The following is a 19,318-nucleotide window of genomic DNA, read 5'->3' as shown; positions in this document are numbered from 1 at the left end:
ACTCCAAAAATACCTAAATTCGAACATATATTGCTGCCAGGCATTCTGGGTCAGGGATACCAAATGAGTAAGTACAAAGCAAGGCTAGCCTGTTAGACAGACAATAAGTAGATGGATGGTCGCCAAGATGGTTTGTGGGGCACATTTCCAAACTCCGTGCTCCCAGAAAGGAAAGAAGAAAATTCATCTCTCTGTTTTCCTGAACTGAGGACATAGGTCCATGACTTGGGAGAGTGGAAACAGCTCTCCCCAAATCTCCTGGCCCAGGTTACATCAGACTTAATTGGAGTGAGCAGGCTGGACCAGATACTATGCTAAGACTCAGGTCTGTCCAGCCTGAGAATCCCTCTTGCAGCAGACTCCCTCAAAAGGACCATCAACAGGTGGGCGGGAACAAGGAAGAAAGGGTCTCCACCTGCTTTTCAGGGCCAGACACACAGATATGATGGCAGTGCCTCCTTATCTCTCTGAGAACTGGCTCCATATAAGAGCAGAGTTGTGCAGGAGTCAGGACCGCCCTGCTGGGAAACAAAATGCTCTAACCACACTGAACAGGTGAGAACCTTGGCATTTAGCTTGGCAAGGCACAATGGCCCTTTCACGGAGACCCTGTATTCTTCCTCAACTTGTTATGTTGAAAACTTGGGAGCATGGAGGGCACAGTGTAAGGGGGTGCGGATGACCAAACCTATCCTAAAAGATTATCTGAACACAGGTATATCACAAAACAGGGAAAATAAAACAGCCAAGGAATCCTATATGATTTAGGGGCTTCAGCATTGTTCAAGTTGTATTAATATGTTTTTAAAGCCTTCTAGATACTACACACACAGAGAGACAAGGGGGGAGAGAGAGAGAGAGACAGAGAGAGAAAGAGAGACAGAGAGAGAGAGAAGATTGATTACCATGTGATCTGTGGATGTGCATATATGTAGGCGTACTCTAAACTGCAACAAATACCATAGACAATTCAAAAAGAAAAATGACTCACTTTTTGAAAGCACCTGACATATGCATTTACTCCTCCAAAAGAACCATTTTCTTGTATTCTCTAAACAGCAGAGCACAGAGATTGCATAGTTCCAAATCTGATAGTCAGCATCCTGTTTATTTGACCACACTGTTTCAAGCATGTTCACTTGTACATGCCAAGCCAAATTTTGACTTTAAAAAGGAATCCACATTTGTACAATGCAGGGGGTGTAGCCCTCTAAAACAACATCCACGTTACTTTTTGTTCGGGGCAGACATGGGGATGAGACATGCCTCCTTTCAATCAGAGTCTCACTCCAGCTGTCTGTGAACACACTCTGACCTCCCTTTCACTTTGTGGAGAGTGGAGCCCCATCTCTATAGCCCACCCACAGCCACTCTGTCAAATATATACTACAAATGAAAGGCCAGCCCTATATTAGTAATAAATGTCATCAAAACAATAAAAAGTCAAAATGCTAAAGTTGTACAGATCTTCTTTAAAACCAGGCGGTGTGAAACAGGCTCACTGGGTTATCTTTGAAACACAGATTCCCATCTTATAAATGATGGGATATCCAACATAGGGGAGCGTCTGGAGGGCTCTATCAGGAATGTCAGTAGGCCCAGGTATGGACGAGTGACTGATACAAATACAAGTAGATAAATGGACAGAGACAAAGCGCCCCATGGCAGGGCAATGTCTGATGATCCACACTGCAGAAGAATTCTGAGCAGCGCACTCATGGAACCCCTGGAAGCCCCGTGGAGGAGGGGAGCCACTGAAACAGAGACACCCTTGACAAGGCAGAAACTTTTCAAACTATCACCAACAAACAAAATGCCAGCCGTTATGGGAATCCGGCAGCCCCCAGCCTCTAGTCAAGAAAGCATTCCCTACTCTAGGGGAAGATCCCGCGTTTTTTACCTTTGTGTGCGCCGAAGCCTGTTGCCACTCCTCAAATGAGGTAAAGTAAAGTTTGAGAGCACAGTCCAAAAATTGGGGTCAGACATATCCATTTCTTTCTTTCTTCAATTCACTGTGAGTTCAAGTCCATGGGTTCAAAACGGAGATTGGGGAAAAAAATAGAAGGGGAAAAATAATCCCAATTATCTACTCACTCCCTCCAGAGAAAACGTGAGGTGAACTGTGGTCTCGGGAACAACTCGGAGCCTGTCTGAGAATTACCCGTCCCGTGCTGGCCTTTAATTAATGCACAGCCATCTGAAAGGTTCAGGAAACTTATTTCTTCTTGTGTTTGCCCTCTCCTAGGAAGCCTGGGCCAGCTATAAACAGTAATTACAAGAGTTTAGCCTGCGTTCTGCTCAAAATGCTGTCTCGGTGTGATTCAGTCCAAGGTACTTTGTCATCTGTTTGGCAGATACCATTCGCAGCTCCTGGGGGGGAGGGCGGTGGGAGGAGGACTATTTTAAGTCTATGGTTCCGGGAGGCTGTTGCTTATCAGCAAACCCATTCACATCCGAACATGCCCAGTGCGGAGCTTCCTTTTAGCGTCTACATACAAGGAAAAGAATTTGAACAGCAAAAGCTTCTCTGGCCCTCCCCTTCTGGGGGGAAAAAAAAACCAACACCATGGAAACTTGAAAGCACTTTTAGAAAATTGGCCTATGGGAGGACTTGAATCTGACACCTTTATGTAGGGCCCAGCTGGAAGGAAGGTGGCCCAGCCCTGGCTCAGTCCCCAGCTGGGCCTCCTGGGAAAGAGAGCGGCCCCCTGGTGTACTCTGCCCAGGAGCAGGCGCAGGGAGCATCCTCGCAGCTCCCCTATCCCCGGGTCTGAAATGGATCGGTCCCTCAAAATAAATAAATAACTCCAGCAGCTGCCCGGAACACGAGTCTGTGCTGCGCACACCTGAAGGCTTGGGTGATTCACCATGGACCTGGCACAATTGTGGCACTCGGAGGGAAGTTCATGGTGACTCCGGGGGTGACGCTACCTGTCGCCTGGGAGAAGCACGCACACAACCTAAGCCGCCCGCACTCACCAAAAACCTCAGTGACACAAAATTCGTGAGTTTACATCCATCTGATGGGTGACTACAGTGCAAACCTGTTTCGCCTCATGGATTCGGAAGATGGATCTAGTTAATGACCACTCATCACATGTAAATATACTACCTGGAACTGATCTAACGACATCAATTCTCTTCTCTCCCAGTAAGTTAGAATTTGATGGAAAGGAACACAGTTAAAGGATGAATCTGATTGTCATTCGTTTTGAAGAAAAGCATAGTACTTAAATAACTCCCCAAACTACAAATGTTCAAAAGTATAGAAAGAAAAAAATCACAATTTAGATCATTTACTTTTAACTTATTATTATATATTATTATGTCTTGTGATCCACAGAAATATTTTTTTCACCCAAAGACTCCAAAATGGTTTGATGATAATTTTGTTTCTTCGAGACAGGGTTTCTCTGTGTAGCCCTGGCAGTCATGGAACTCACTCTGTAGACCAGGCTGGCCTTGAACTCAGAGATCCACCAGCCTCTGCTTCCTGAGTGCTGAGATTAAAGACGTGGGCCACCACTGCGAAGCTGATAATAACCCTTATACAGTACATTCCCACCCACAGTACCACTTTCCTCTAGAGTCTACACAGATCTTTGAGACTCCTAGAAATGAAAGAAAATCACAGAATCTGCTCAGTGTTACACAGGAGAAGCAGACTTGGAGCAGTAAATGGCAAAGGACCTATTCTCCAAATTCCTAAGAACTTTGGTTCAGTGCCTTTGCCCTCTCTTAGGTCATTCCTAGGTGGTTTTCTTAAGGTTTTGAAGTACAGACACCCTTCTGCACTGACAGGTTCAAGCATATTCACACTAAAAATATGTCAGAGATACCAGGTGTGATCATCAGGTCTGACGGTGAGTACATGGAACTCCAGCACTCAAGGGAGGCTGAGACAAACCGCTGTCTGGGTTCTAGTACAGTCTGCTCTACACAGCAAGACCCTGTCTCAAGAATACAAAACCAAAGAAACAACAACAAACCTTGCAAACAAAATTATGACTAGTGAACATGTGTGGGTTCATTCCCAAAACTATATGCTATTTTCTATTGAGCATTATCTAGAGGTGATTTACCATCTGTGGGAGGATGTGATGTTCATATGTGAGTATTCCATCTTATAAAAATTTTGTTAACAATTTAAAATGGTGTTTATATTTGTGTGTGTGTGTGCACGCCTGTTTGTCTATATGTGCTGCGTGTGCATACAGGTACCCCACAGGAGCCAAAAGGAGGACATCACATCCCCTGGAACTGGGATTACAGACAGTTGTGAGCCGCTAAATGTGGGTGCTGGAAACTCTCCCTGCAAGAGCAGCAAGTGTGACAGACTGCTGAGCCATCTCTCTGGCCCCACTTATAGGAAGTTTGGGCATCACTCATCTCTGGTGTCCTTTGAGACCTCTAGAACTTGGACCCCATGGATACCTTGAGGTGACTGACACTCTAAAAGACTGTTCAGATACAGGCTTAAAGTAGTTCCTAAGCTACAGCAAGGTCTCTCCCCAGTGACACTGTAGCCTGGGTCCTTCTTTGCTTTGGAGGCTTTCTTGTACTTTGGAAAGTGTTGGACAGCATCCTGGACTCTTACCACTATAGCAGAAATGCCCATCAAAAGTGTTTGCAGACACTGCCAATGTCATTTTGTTGGGAGCCACTGTTCTAGATAATGTCACACTCTGAGATAGATGTCATGCTGTCTTTGATTCTAGACTCAACACTTAATGTAACCTTAAGCAAATTACTTAATCTATACCTGTTTTCCCTCATTATAATATTGGTCCCTAACAGGATCAACCTCTGGGAGTTGGCATATGTAAATGAATGAGATGACACATGTAAAACCCCTCCATGTAATGTCTGGCAAATATGAGTCAATGCTGACAGTATAAAGAATCTAAAAGAATGCTTCCCTCCTTGTTGTAATGTGGAGCTAAGGGCACTACAACATGCTGTGTGCTTTTCAGTGCTCTGAAAGTGGGTGTACCCAGAGAGCAGTCTCACTGTACTTTAATTGACTACTTGCTGCTACCTTCCCTATAGTATGTAGTTTCTGAAGGCTAAGGCCATGTTTTAACAGTCTCTATATATCCAGAAACCAGACAACCCCTAACTTACACAGACATTTATAAAGGTGTTTTTTAAACAGACAGTTCCAATATCCAAGTGTTTACTATATCTCCTATGATACACAAAAATGACCAGTATGAATAGATTCATTGATGTTCTCACAGAAACCCAAATTCTCAATGCTCTCACAAGAATGCTGTTACATTCTTAAAACTTTCTCTTATTGACTCATTGTTATCAGGAGATTGAAGGATAGTAGTGCTTACATTCCTTAGCTCCTAGCATGGCATCAGGAAATACCACAAGCACATAGAAAACTCCCCCTTTGAGTACCATCTCTACAGTCTACAGGACAACCAAAGACTTTTTGAGCCTTGTGATGAAGAGGGCGAATTACACACCACAGGCTGTCATAGAGGAACAATCAAGATGGTGAGAGATTTGAGACTGTGCTGCAAAAATCATGAATCCAGGTATCTCTCAGTGGATAGTAGGCAACATTTGAGGACTAAGAAACATTAGACCCGCTGACCATGAATAAAAAAGACTATGTGGAGCTAGGTTTGCATTCACAGGAGAAAACGGGAGGGGGGGTGGGGAGTCAAGTTACCTAGAGCAGTATTTAGTCACAAGCTGGAGCCTATACATAGGGTGAGAATTCAGCTCTGGACCGCTTAAGACCTGATGTTTGTACTTTCCAACTCTCATATTCTCCATGGTCCTTCTAGAAAAGTTCATGTATTTGGCATTGCCTATGAAGATGGCAGTAACTAAAATGAGTGCATTGATAAAAATCAAGCCTTTATTTTTCCTCTTTGCTGCCTTTGCTCTCCATTTTGAGGAATAATTAAAACTCTCAGATACTAGAAGCTACTGTTAAGATTATTTTTTCTTATTATGCATGTGAGTGTGGGATGCACATATATATGTATATATATGTACAGGTACCCAAAGAGTACAGAAGAAGACTCTGGATCCTTCTGATCTGAAGTCATGGGTGGTTGTGAGCAATACAACATGGGTGCTCGGAACCAAATTCTGGTCATCTGCAACAGTGGCCCACGCTCTTAAGTGATAGGCCATCTCTCCAGCCCCAGAACTAGTTGTGTTGTAGTTGTTGCTGTTGCTTTGGTTTTCTAAGACAGGGTTTCTCTGTAGCTTTGGAGCCTGTCCTGGAACTTTCTTTGTAAACCAAGCTGGCCACTGGGATTAAGGGCATCTGCCACCACTGCCCATCGCTAGTTGGTTTAATGAAATATATTGTAATATTTTTGTTGAAAAAGTCTGGGAAAATGTGGGTTTATCCTCATTGAAAACCTACAACTAGGAAAAGTACACATACAGCTAGTGATGAATTACCTAATACAGAGCAAGCACTTGATAGATTCCCACACTCGGGATGATAAGAGTAGGTGTGACATTCAAGTGTAACCTGTCTCCTAACCTGTTTGACTTGACATAGGAACCTATGATTCAGAAGACAAGGCAGTCAGTAAACACAGGATTAAATTTGTCAGAACTACTGACATTCTCTTACAGACAAAATAATTATATAGACAGAAAGCAAAGCACAGTTGAGTTGCAATTGCAATAAAGCTGTGACTGCAGAACCAAGAAGAAAGTTCTTACACACAGAGCTTGGTCTAGGCCAACACAGACACCCACAGCAAAACTTTCTATTCACTGGACAACCACTAAGCCAATACAGCACTGGATAGCATTCGGGATCTAGACTGTTCATTTATCAGAATGTCACTATCAGTCACTGCTGTCCACATTTACAAGTCCATTAGATCAGCTTCTAAATGCTCTCCTGAACTAGACAGTGGAGGTCTGATGAGCTCACTAACTATTCTGAATGAGGAAGCACCAAGAAATAGAACTAAAGTAAGCATATAAAAGATGGTATGTAGAAAGGATACTGTACTCAGGAAAAAGAACATAGAACACCATGAAGAATTGAAGGTAAAGGAAGACTCTTAGTGCTATTGAACATATGGGTATCTTCAGTACTCAAATATGAAAAAAGAAAGATACATGATAATGAATTATGGGGACACATCTGAATGATAAAGCATCATAAGGTAACATTCAAACTTAAAGCTGTTGAGTAAAATAATTAATAAAAGCAGTTGATTTCTCTTTCCTAATCATCTACCAGAGAACTACATAATACTCTTGTTCCCATGAAGGATGTTATAAATGCTGACAGGACAGGGTGAAAGAGGAACAAAATGGGAAGAGAGTGCAACGTCTTCCTTGGGCATTCTCATCCCAGCAGGAGCAGAAGTTCACAAAGGTAACAGAAGGCCAGTAACTTCAAGAAGAGAGGAAGACACACATGGGAAATGAGGACTTTTCTACCCAAAGTAGTTCCTTGCCATGTATGATGGACCAGCTGGTGGGATAGGCCTGGGGAGCAGGCAGGGAAGCAGTTCTAGGAAGAACACCCTTGCAAGTCTCTGCTCTGTCAAGCAGGAGAAGGTCCCGTGAGAAGGCCACAACTGCGTTGGACAAAGTGCCACCAGACAGGAGGACACGGCACACTACCAGAAAAGGCCATAGGAAGGAGGTTACTGGGAGATCCATAGCTAAGTAGTGTGGTGATTTGAATGAGAATGGCCTCCACAGACTAATATATTTGAATGCTTCGTACCCAGTTGGTAAAACTGTTTGGGAAGGATTAGGAGGTGTGGCCTTGTTGGAGGAGGTGTGTCATTGGCAGCAGGCTTTGAGGTCTCCCCATTCTCATTTAGCCCTCTTCTCCCTGACTCTTGCTTGTGAATCAGATGTAAATTCTCTCTAGTGCTCCAACACAATTTGTCTGCCTGCCTACCACTATGCTCCCTGCCATGATGGCCATGGACTCTAACCCTGTAGAACTGTGGCTCCCACATTACATGCTTCCATTTGTAAGTTGCTTGATCATATCTCTTCACAGCAATAGAACAGTAAGACAAGTGGGCCTCTTGACTCTAAAACAGCTGTCTGGAATACATATCAATATTATGTGATAGCTTGATCACATCCTGACAATAAAGTTTGCTTTGAGTCAGAGGGCAAAGCTAGCCATTAGCTGACCAAAATTAACCATAGAGGTTTTAGAGGACTGCGGACAGATAAGACAGGGAGTGGTAGGGAGGGCTTAGAAAGGATCTCAGTCCTTTTGGATGGAGGAATCGATGAGATAGGAGGTTATTGGTCACTTTTCTGATAATTCAGGTTCTTACCCTGATTATCTGACTCCTGGTTTTTTTATTGATAAAAGAATGATTAGATAAGCACTACATATCAGTTAATCACAATCACACAGAGCATGGGCCTCTTAGCAGGATATCAAAGTCATCATGAAACAGAGGGAGGACAACTTAGAGGTCAATGCTCTCTTCTCACACACAGGAAGGCTTGACACACAGAGCAAGACTTGATCTTCCTTGTCTTGAGCCTGAACTCTGCAACCATTTGTTCTAGGCAGTCTCTGTGTAAGTCTGACACCCCCAGTGGGTGAGGTCCATCTCTCCTGGGCTCTATCCCAGACAGCACCGGCATAAAGAGTTTAGTCAGATCAATATCCAGATTTGCTTCAGATCAGTTCTCAGAGAGGAGCTCCTTGCAGGCTAGGGCTGTCCTTCCTTCATCTTTAAATCTTTAATATCACCAGTAAGTTGAATGCTAAAACAAAGGAGAAGCAAAGACAGAGAAAATGACCTAGGGATTGAACAATGAGAGGTGTAGGGGTCAGACAGGGTAGGATAAGAAGAGAATGAGGCTGAGCTTGCTCACAGGTTAAAAGAAAGTATGCAATAACAGCACAGTTACCGCCAGAAGCCCGATACTCTGAACACTGACCCTGTACATGTTTTTAAAAGCTTTTCTTGCCTATTCCTATTTGAGTGTCACAGACCCGTAAGTCCATCCCATTATTTATGTGTACTATATCCACTAAGAACGCCTATTATCTCCAGACTCTAAAATGCCACAAAATAGGGACCTATGCACATGCACTTAATTATGAGAAGGTGGAGATATATGATTCGTTACAGATGAAATGCTGAGTGCCATTTTGGTGGTTGCAGTGAGCAGTGAGCCCCAGTCAGTAAGGAGTACATCTCAGTATGGAGTTAACTTCAAGGACATGGTGCTACTTGATCCAGAAGCCTGGGTCCTGGGTACATCATTTCTCATTCAGCTCCCGAGCATGAATTACAGCGCAATTATAAGAAGTGACAATTTGGTTGAAGTGGGTCAGTGTGGTTATATTTAGCCCTTTAGAACTGACACCAAGACCTTTCTGTAATATAAGATTATGGTTAATTTATCAGTTCATCTTTTCTTCAGTATTTTTCCAGGTCAGATACCAGGGTTATAGAGAATTATCCAATTAAAACAAGAGGAAGGAGTTGTGATGAAAGTACCACAAAGAAGCATGCAGACAGAGGTAGAGACACTGCTTCTCCAGTGAGGAGAATGTTGCTCCATTGTTAAAACTGATTCCTACCGTCACAAAGCAGGACAACCTGTCAGTGAGGACATGGATGTTAGCCACACAGTTTTCAAGCAAGGTTCAGCTGAGCTCCTATTAAGTCACATCATTTTTAAACCAGCAGAAGTTTCTGAAGAAATATTAATAGGGGATAAACAGAATGCCAGCCATGAATAGCTATCAGAGAATTGTGACTAAAAATAGCAGATATCATTTTTACCTAACTGGCAAAGATTAAAAAATGACAGTACTCAGTGTCAGTGAAGGAATAGGAAGACAAGTACTTTGTATCAATGTTCTATAAACAATTTGGAGGATAAAAACACACATGTATGATATACACAAACACATACAACAAACCAGCCCGCCTTCATCATAGGTTTGGCAGCTAGCTGTCTTACAGTATAGACAAACTAGGTTCACTCCTGTTTATGATTAAACCTCTGTTTCTCAAGGATTGGGCTATTCCCCACCTATAAACTTAACTATAAATGGATCTGTAATGCCTGTTCCAGGAAATGGCAACCATGCCTTTGTTTCTAAAGGTTGTTATGGCTACCTTATTATGCCTACCTTATTAAGACTGCCTTGTTACGACCATCTTGCAAATATGTCTTTGTTTCAAAAGAGGTTATGACCAGCTTGCTATGTTCTGTTTCTATAACCTTGCCTGTTTGATGCCAAATGCCCCATTTGGAAATCCCCTACCCAAACTATAAAATCCCTCATCTTGCCCATGTCCAGTGCTGACCTCTTGAGCCTCCCTTACAGGGAGTCAGCCCACATACACGAATAAAAATGCTTGCTTTAATTAATTTGGCCATGATGATTTGGGTTGGTGGTTTTCCTCCTCACATCTTTAGAGTTAACAATATTTACATATGATAAATATATGTATGAATGATATGCTATACAATGCTACATCATATACACAAGATTTTTCAGGTATGGAAATAAGTCCAGAACTGCTTATTATTCTGCATAACATTGGTGTGTGTGTGTGTGTGTGTGTGTGTGTGTGTGTGTGTGTGTGTGTGTGTCTGTGTTGGTGTAGGTGGGTCTGAAGGTTCAAAAGAAGGGCAATTTTTCTTGAGTCCTAAAATGACATAAGACTGGAACTTAAGAAACCGTCCAGGACAGTAGCCTGGATAACCAATTCCAGAGATGCCCAAGCTAAACTCTGAAGAACTTTTGAGTATGGTACCTGAATGACAAGAAGCATTTTGGAGATGTGATTAATGTTAGCGGTTCTTGGTTATCCACAGTGGCACTTAGGTCCAATCACAACAATATCTTTAAAAGAAGGGCTGAGGGAGATAGGAAGAGGGGTTATGTCAGAGGCTAAAGTGGTCAGAAAAGGGATGAGGACAAAAGCCCAGGAATGCAGAGAATGCAGAGGTGGAGGTGGGGGTGGGGTGGGGAGGGTGATTCCAGCCTAGCTTTTTCAGCTCAGTCCAGGGAAAGTGACTTTGGGTTTCTGACCTCTATAACTATGAATGTATGAAGCCCCAAGCATCTGTTTATCTTGTCATAGGTGGTTACAGTAGCCAGAGGAAGCTAAAACCATGTTTTTACAATATGGATAAAATGAGAATTGCTCCTGAAATAATGCAAGATAGGAACTCTATGACTGTTTAAAATGTTACATCAAAAATAAAAATAAAAGCATTTCAGTGAACATCTGCATGAGATTATGCTTTTATTATTTAAATTGAAATGTTTTACATTTTAATCAACATTATTATTATCTGGCCTCTACAGACTATATACCCAAGGGTGACCTGAGTTTCTGATCCTCCTGCCTCTACTTCCCTAGTGCTAGGATTACAGGCATGAGTAGTCACCACACTAATGAGGTTTGGGAGATCAAGCCCAGAAGCTCCTATATGAAAAGTGAACATATACTCACACTACCAACTAAGTGGTTCCAATTCACAGCAACCTTTAATTTAAAAAAAGACCAATTTAAATTTCTAAAGCCAACACATTGGGCAGTTTTATTCTCACGACTGTGAAGGTTCAAGCTCTTCAGAATGTGAGCAACTCTAAAGATTTAAAAATTAAGAAAAAACACACGTTCAGTGATGTTTTCATAAATGTGATTGATATTTTTGACACATGCAATAAGATGCACGTGTGAAATCTCTATGAGCCTTGAAAGTACATACTAAAATTGCGTTTAAAAATAAGCCATTCCTACTCCCAGGAATTTTATAATATAAAAAATTAAAAATTCTCGCTGTCTTCCAGGCATAAATCCTTTCCTGTCTGAGGCAACTGGGCAAATGGCTATTTTTAAAGCCAAACGGGTTATAAATCTACACAATGCTTTGTTTTACATTACATATATGCATTGGCTATTTGCAGACTGGTAGAGCCGTGCATTTATGCAAACTTTTGAATTCTAAACCTACTTCTCCATATTACACCACATACTTTCTTCTTTTGTTGCTCATAAATGAAAGAAAGTCACTTCGAAAACTATCCAAGAAAGTATAAGCCAAACCTTATGGTCCTCATTGGAATTACTGAATGGCTATAACCCAGCACACATACATTTGTTACATTCTATGAGTCTAAAAGTTTCAGACTGTATTGTCTTTCATTAGTTAGGCTGTGATAAAAGACAGCACAAAATTTTTGGTACCAAGAATATAAATGTTCTCTGAGCAGATACATTCATAGTAAGCATCATGGTGACCACAAAATTGTTTTTAATAAGATATTTTAGTTAATAATAGTTGTAGCAAAAGTCACTAAAAACAGCCAATAAGATTGCAAGTGGACAAAGAATAAGAAGTATTTACTGTGAAATAAGGACTGTCTCCATTAGTAACCCTTAGGAGATCAACTACATACAACTATAAAGAATGCTGATATATTATGAAAAAAAAACCCAGAAAAGCCAGTTGACATATACTCAGAAGACACTAGAAAGACAAAGAGAAATTGTTACTTAAAAGTAATAGGGAAATGGGGGGGTTCATAGTATATAAAACGATAAAAGAACAAAACAAGATATTTTTTATTTTTGTTTGTTTATTTTGAGACAGGGTTTCTCCCTGAAGTTCTAACTGTCCTGGAACTCACTCTGTAGACCTCAAACTTAGATCTGCCTGCCTCTGCCTCCCAAGTAAACCAGGGTATTGCCTCTTCTCTCTCACCTGGCAATGGCCATCATTTCCAACCTGGATAAACTCAGTCTCCTGCCTAGTCCCTGGATATGGGTCTTCTTGTGGTTTATGCTTTAGTAATAAAATATGCACTTGTCCAAAATACCAGACACTGTAAAGCCTGCCACACACTTTGCATATCCTGTTCCCTGTTTCTAGAATTTCCATCACCTCTGCTTAGGAACCTTGTGTTCATGTTTCAAGTAAGAGCTAGAAGGTCACCCTCCAGCAAAGTTTGTTTGACTTTCTCCTGCACACGTAAGAAGTTTTGCTGCAGGCTCCCCGGTGAATTTATGCATTGCATGTCCCTTGTATAGCAATCATTCTTCTGCAGCAAGATGACGTGTTTACAGGTCTAATTCCCCACTAGGCTTTGAGCTCTCCAAGTACAAGGACAGATTCTATTTGCCCAGGTTTGCCTCAAGTACAAAGCAGATACTCAGAATGAGTGGATGTACACATATTATGTTCTAAGGCTCTGGGAAAGAAAAAAAACAAACTGTTAATCTGTTAATCTTCTAATTCACAAACCATAAAGAGGCACTTCCAAATCCATGGTGCCTTTTGTTAGCTGCCTAGATGGTTTGTCTTTCTTTAAAAAACTATATATATTGGTTGTTTGAGACACAGTTTCTCTGTGTAGCCCAGGCTGTCCTGGAACTCATAGAGATCCACCTGCCTCTGCTTCCTGAATATTGGCATTAAAAACATGCATCACCATGCCCGGCTTTATTTGTTTTTATTTCTTAAAATAGCAATTTGAAGAAAAATATTTTCTATGTGTATGGGTGCCTGTATACATGTGTGTTTACCACATGCATGCCTAGTGCCTGAGGAGGCCAGAAGAGGGTGTCTGATAGCTGGGAACTGGCTGGTTGTGAGCTACTACATGGGTGGTAGGAATTGAACATGGGTACTCTGAAAGAGTAGCCTATACTCTCAACCATTGAGCCATCTCTCTACCAATTTTAATTTTTTTGTGTATTGAGTATGTAAAAATACATACATACATACATACATACATACACACACACACACACATACATACATACATTATATGCCCCAATGGGCATGCAGTACCTATGGATGCCAGAAGAGGGCATGGATCCCCTGGAACTGGAGAGCTATAGAAGGTCTGAGACAGCTGGGAATCAAATCCAGATCCTCTGCAAGAGTAGCAAGTGCTCTTAACCACTAAGTCATCTCTCCAGTCAGTCCTCATAGACAATTTTCCTTTTAAGCATGGTCACTGTAGACAATCTTCATAATAAGCAACAAATATTGGCAATACAAATTTAAGTCCATGACACTTAAGTAGATATTAATGGTTCATTAAAAACATGAACTCCAAACTTCTACTAGCTTTATAACTCTCCTCTACAATAAGAATGGCTGAAGTTCCATTTTATTTTGTCTCCTGAAAGGATGGCTAAAAGAAGGAGCTCAGGCAGGGTGACCTTTTTCCAAGATTGGAAACTCAATCTTGCTGGGAGCACAATCAACACACACAACTCGGAATGAAAACAGACGGAAATTCAAGGTGGAATATCAGTAGTGCTCAAGGTTACAACTTGGTGGCTGCTACCTCACAGTCCAGGCCTTCCGGTCATGCAGGTCAGTTTCCATTATAAATTCTTCCGCCCCATTTAGGAGAAGCTGCAAAGGCAATCGGCCTAGTTGCCTGACCTGTGTGCAATCTGGCACTCAGGCTCTTGTAGGCATCATCTCCTGTCACACTACCTCCTCCAGCGAATGGCTACTTCTACGCCTTCTTGTTCTCCTTCTAAAATTAGCCATCTTTACCTAAAGCTTTAACCAGAAAGTAACGTTTCAGCTGATGATGTTGAAGATGTGAACCATTCCCTGGGGTTACATTTTAGAGTTGGGAGTTTGAGAGACAAGTGCGAGGCGTTGGTGATGGCTTAGGTGCCCTCAGCACTGCAGAGTCTGAATTCAGTGAGAATTGCTTCAGTGTTTGTAGGCAGGCCTTTACCCCGTCTCCCCAGCCCTCTTCTCTGGAGCCTAACATGAAGATGCAGAACACTGAGAAGTTGCTTGCCGCTGATGTAGATACTTTTCTTTTTATTTTCCTCAGTCATCAAGGGTAGATGACCTATGTGCTAACTATGCAGTCATCAGGATAAACAGCTCACGTGAATGAATACAGCAGCATGGCAATCTGTTCCACAAAAGATCCCACGGAAAAGGACTGTGCTATGCTTGCAATAATAATCCTATGTACATGCGGGAAAAGATTGTGGGAGTCGCAGAAAACTGGGAAGTTTAGTTTATTCTCGATAGGATTTTCATGGATCTTAAAACATGCTTAAGAAGTTGTTTCCTACCTGGGTGCGGTGGCACACGCCTTTAATTAACCCCAGCACTCTGGAGGCAGATGCAGGTGGGTCTCTGTGAGTTCCAGGCCAGCCTGTTCTACATAGTAAGTTCCAGGATGGCCAGGGATATATAAACTGTTTAAAAAAAATTGTTTTCTAGTATTTAGCAAGTGATTCCATCAGGATGAACACCAACTCATCTTTCTGAAAGTGGCTCCAACAACTTTCAAATAGTACTTTCTGACAGAAAACCCAGCAGGCCCAGGCTTTCTCCTGGTGAGTATGGCCAACTTCACCTGTTCTAGGAGCTATCTTTAATTTGCCAGAAATTAAAGGATAATCATCATTTACCATTTTGAATGGCATTAGATATAACTGTCAATGCCTTTTTGTCAATTTCCAAATAGTACTTTCATTTGTTTACACTAATAAGTGTCCAGTTGGGCAGCTTCAAAAACACCACTGTAGAACACAGGACTTCAAAAGATCCCTGCTGTAATTGCCACAGAAATGGCCTTGAGCTACCAGGAACCTGCAGAACACTGCACTGGTGTGTTTTCTGTTGCTATAATGAGACCCTGAAGAGTAAAGGAGGTTTGGTTGGCTCATAGTTCTGGAGGCTGCAGAGCACGGCATTCGCTCCTCCTCAGTTCTGGTGACATAATTGTTTGGTTGGAACCTCCAGCTCACTCCTGCCCAGTCTGAGAAGTCACATTCCTGTCTCTCCAAACCCCATTCACTCAGAGAATCGCCAAAGAGAAGACACCAAAAAGCCCAGTTCCGCATTTTTGGCAGCTATGGCAGTCTCCTCCCAAAGTTGCCAGCCACCTAGGTCCCTGCCTAAAGCAGTCAGCTTTTGACCATACTTGGGCACAAACCCAGGTTGTGGCTGACATGCCATCACTAAAGTCTTCCTGCTTTAGTTTGGGCATGCAGCTTCACCACCTTGATCTCTGGGACTAGAGAACCTGACCAGGAGTTGTTTTGCTCAAATAAATCTGTGGTTATATTTTTTAATTCTGTTTGATCTGGCTTACTGTGTTGACAGAGACTCTTGTTATCAGGGAGCAGGGAACCTATCAATAATCTTGCTATATCATAATATAGCTCAAGGTATCAAAGTAGAAGTATGAGCAAGAGAGAGACTATATGATGAAACAAAGTCAGACTGAGCTTGCTCATGTCATACTAATACATTCTCACATGCACGAATGTGAGAATCATATTAACACTTTCTGGGGGACCCTGAGGAGTCCCACCATCTCTCAGCATCACCACTATGAGACCTAGGCTTCCAACATGTGAATCTCTTCAGACAAACCTCAAAAGAGGGACTATTTGTTACTTTTACTTTTACTAGAGAGGAAGGCAAGGTGTGTATAACAGAATCCTGGGGGCTGGAGAGATGGCTCAGAGGTTAAGAGCACTGACTGTTCTTCCAGGGGTCCTGAGTTCAATTCCCAGCAACCACATGGTGGATCACAACCATCTACAATCCAATCTGGTGTCCTCTTCTGGCAGAATACTGTATATGTAATAAATAAAACCTTTAAAAAATTAAAAAAAAAAACACAGAAGCCTGGCCCTGCCTCCAAATCAGAAAATCTCTCAGATGTGCTTCAAAGAGAAGTGAAGGGAATTTCTGAAGGCTCTGGTTACCCACCCATCTGCATGTCACCTATGGGTTGCGCCCATCTCTTCATCTATAAGTATGTAAATTAGGACACTTTTGAGAAGGGTCAAAGCCGGGTGTGGTGGCATTGTATAAATATAAACTATGCATAAATCCATGACTTTTTCAACATGGTATACTCAAGGGAAGCAAAGAACAAACTCGTGAACAAAAAGAGTACAGAATCCAAAAAAGGACAGCTAGTTTTGTCTTTTTCTCCTTGAAAAATTAATTGTAATTATGCATGTACAGGAGTCTAATGTGTAGGTTTGTGCAAGTGGGTGTAGATGCCCTCCGAGGCCAGAAGAGAGTGTCACACCCCCTGGAGCTGCAGTGGTTGTGAGCTGCCTGGCATGTGTGAAAGTTGGTTTTGAGCTGTCTGGAAGGATGCCGGAAACCAAACCAGGATCCTCTACAAGAGCAGAGCGGGCTCTTAATCACCGAACCATTTCTACAATCCCAACAGATTTTTAATAACTGTGTAATATGCACCAGAACACTGTGTCAGTCCTGAGGTCTTGATAACATCCCTTCTCCCAAACCACGGATACTTTGTGACAAACCAGGCCACAGTTGCTTGAGTAAGAACATGAACTCAGTCCCTGCATCTCACAGTCACATTGAGCTGTGACCACAACAAATCGAAACCTTATTTTAATTTTTTGTCCAAAGGATCAATACTTCAGGGTGGAACTAAATTCATAAAATGCTATTCTCTTTCCCAAATGACATCTAATCAACTTATTAGATTTCAAAAAAAAATTCTGAATGCATTCCCATCGGGAAGTCCCCAAATCTAGCTTAGTGACTAGTGGGAAAGTCTCACAGAGAGATGCAGCCAGGACACTAGAAAGGTGACTTAGCAGTGAGGAACATTTGTTCTTGAGAGGATCCAGGCTCAGTTTCCAACACCTACATGGTGGCTACAACCATCCTTAGGCATGCATGTGGTACACATAAAATACAGGCAGAGAAAACACACACACATAAAATAGACAGTTTTACAAAATAACCTAAGTATGACCAGCCACATTTATCATCAACCGAGATGAAGTGATACAGAATGGCCATATGGCTCTTATATGAAACTGACATAATAAACAGATTTTTAAAAAACCTTTATAGCTTCTAAGGGCATATATGATTGTTTTTGTCATTATGTTATCTCTTTGATCAAAGAGAATAAGTAAAGTTTGGATAAAAATCCACCAACCATCGATAAATTTTCAGTTTATGAAACAATCTTAACTCTGGCCATACAGAATCCTCTGTCAACATCAGCAAATTTTGAGTGTCAATTTTACTTTCTATGTTTCTGCAACAGAGCTGACTGCAGCTGAGACTCAAACTACAAAGGCAACATTCTAGGCTAGTTTCACATGTATGTGGTCTCCAAATACCCTGGCACAGATCAAAGATTTTTTAATTGATAAAAACAAGACGTGAAAAAATACTTAGAGATTTAAGAGAGCCTAGATATACTTTTATCTTAACTAAAATAAAACTACAATGTCATTTTATTTGTAAAAAAAAAAATAGGGCTGGACAGATGGCTCAGCCGTTAAAGGCTAGGCTCACAACCAGTACCAATATATATGTATTTGCCCCCTTGGTTGGAAAAAAATGGTTTAGTGCTTTTTAGTATATACTTGGGAAATTCCTGTAAAAACCTACCAAAAACTGAATCTCTTTTATTACGGAAACTGGTTTAAGAAGGTTGGTAAGGGAAACAAACAGTGCTCCATTCTATGAAACAAGATGCTCTCAGGACTAGGCGACCTATGTGCTTATGGGGGTTTTGATCAAACCCCACTCCTGAGCTGAGGTTATACATCCATTCCCAGATACCACAGGCTGTGACACCAGTGCTGAGGTTATATATCTGGTCCCACATACCACAGGCTACCCAACCATTGAGATATATTTGGGCTGTCACACACAATAATAAAACAGTGAGACCTCCAACTGATCGGTGGAAACCTCAACACGCGCAACACTATCTCCAGGTTTGAAGATGAGGGCTGACTTCCTACAAGGAGGAGCTGGGGGAGAGGAAGATGCAGAGACTCCGAGAGAAGGTCTAGCAGGGTGCCTTTTGAAAACGCTGAGGTCTGACAATCCCAGCCTCTGGCAGCTTCCTCTGACATCCTGTCAGACATATCACGGTATACCAGCATCCTACATCAAACAGCTTTTTAACCCCATAAAGCATGTTATGGTTAATATTTTTGCTTTAAATCTCAGCAATTCTCACACATACACGGAAGACTGCAAAGATGTAAGATGAAAACTGTTTGCAAATGTAACACTTCTGTGGATGTTAATGTCTTTTCATGCTTGAGCTGGTATGAAGAAAGGCGGTGTTGAATCTTATCACAGTGAAGGACAGACCCTGGAGCCGTTTCCTGGCTCACAACAACAGATTGACCCTAGCAGAACTCAAGAGTTCAGTGACTTTGGGGAAGTTTCTGACCCATAAGTATCCTACTTTCCTATTCTATAAAACAGGAATAACAATATTAACCTCACAGGCTGCAACTAGGGTTATGTTAATAGTTTAAGCATTTAGAATAGTGCT

At 41.8% G+C, this 19,318-nt stretch overlaps 1 protein-coding gene across 16 annotated transcripts in view; it reads right to left on the bottom strand.

Moving 5' to 3' along the window:
- The window catches only part of Mast4 (microtubule associated serine/threonine kinase family member 4), a 575,239-nt gene that overhangs the window by 163,086 nt on the left and 392,835 nt on the right, over positions 1–19,318 (bottom strand). For 2 of the 16 annotated variants that reach the window (XM_013126310.3, XM_013126314.3), the window contains exon 1: positions 1,901–2,351. The exons of 13 other annotated variants lie outside the window; for them this stretch is intronic. In XM_013126310.3, the coding sequence (XP_012981764.1) occupies positions 1,901–1,992 (92 nt within the window). In that variant the 5' untranslated portion in view covers positions 1,993–2,351. Of the gene's footprint in view, positions 1–1,900; positions 2,352–19,318 lie in introns of those variants that run through there. One more of the 16 variants, XM_013126326.3, reaches the window with a different exon arrangement.

The sequence above is a fragment of the Mesocricetus auratus genome, unplaced genomic scaffold (assembly GCF_017639785.1).
Source record: "Mesocricetus auratus isolate SY011 unplaced genomic scaffold, BCM_Maur_2.0 Super-Scaffold_100020, whole genome shotgun sequence".
NCBI lineage: Eukaryota > Metazoa > Chordata > Mammalia > Rodentia > Cricetidae > Mesocricetus > Mesocricetus auratus.
Note: the sequence above shows the minus strand (reverse complement) of the source record. Positions and strands in the feature narration are given on the sequence as shown.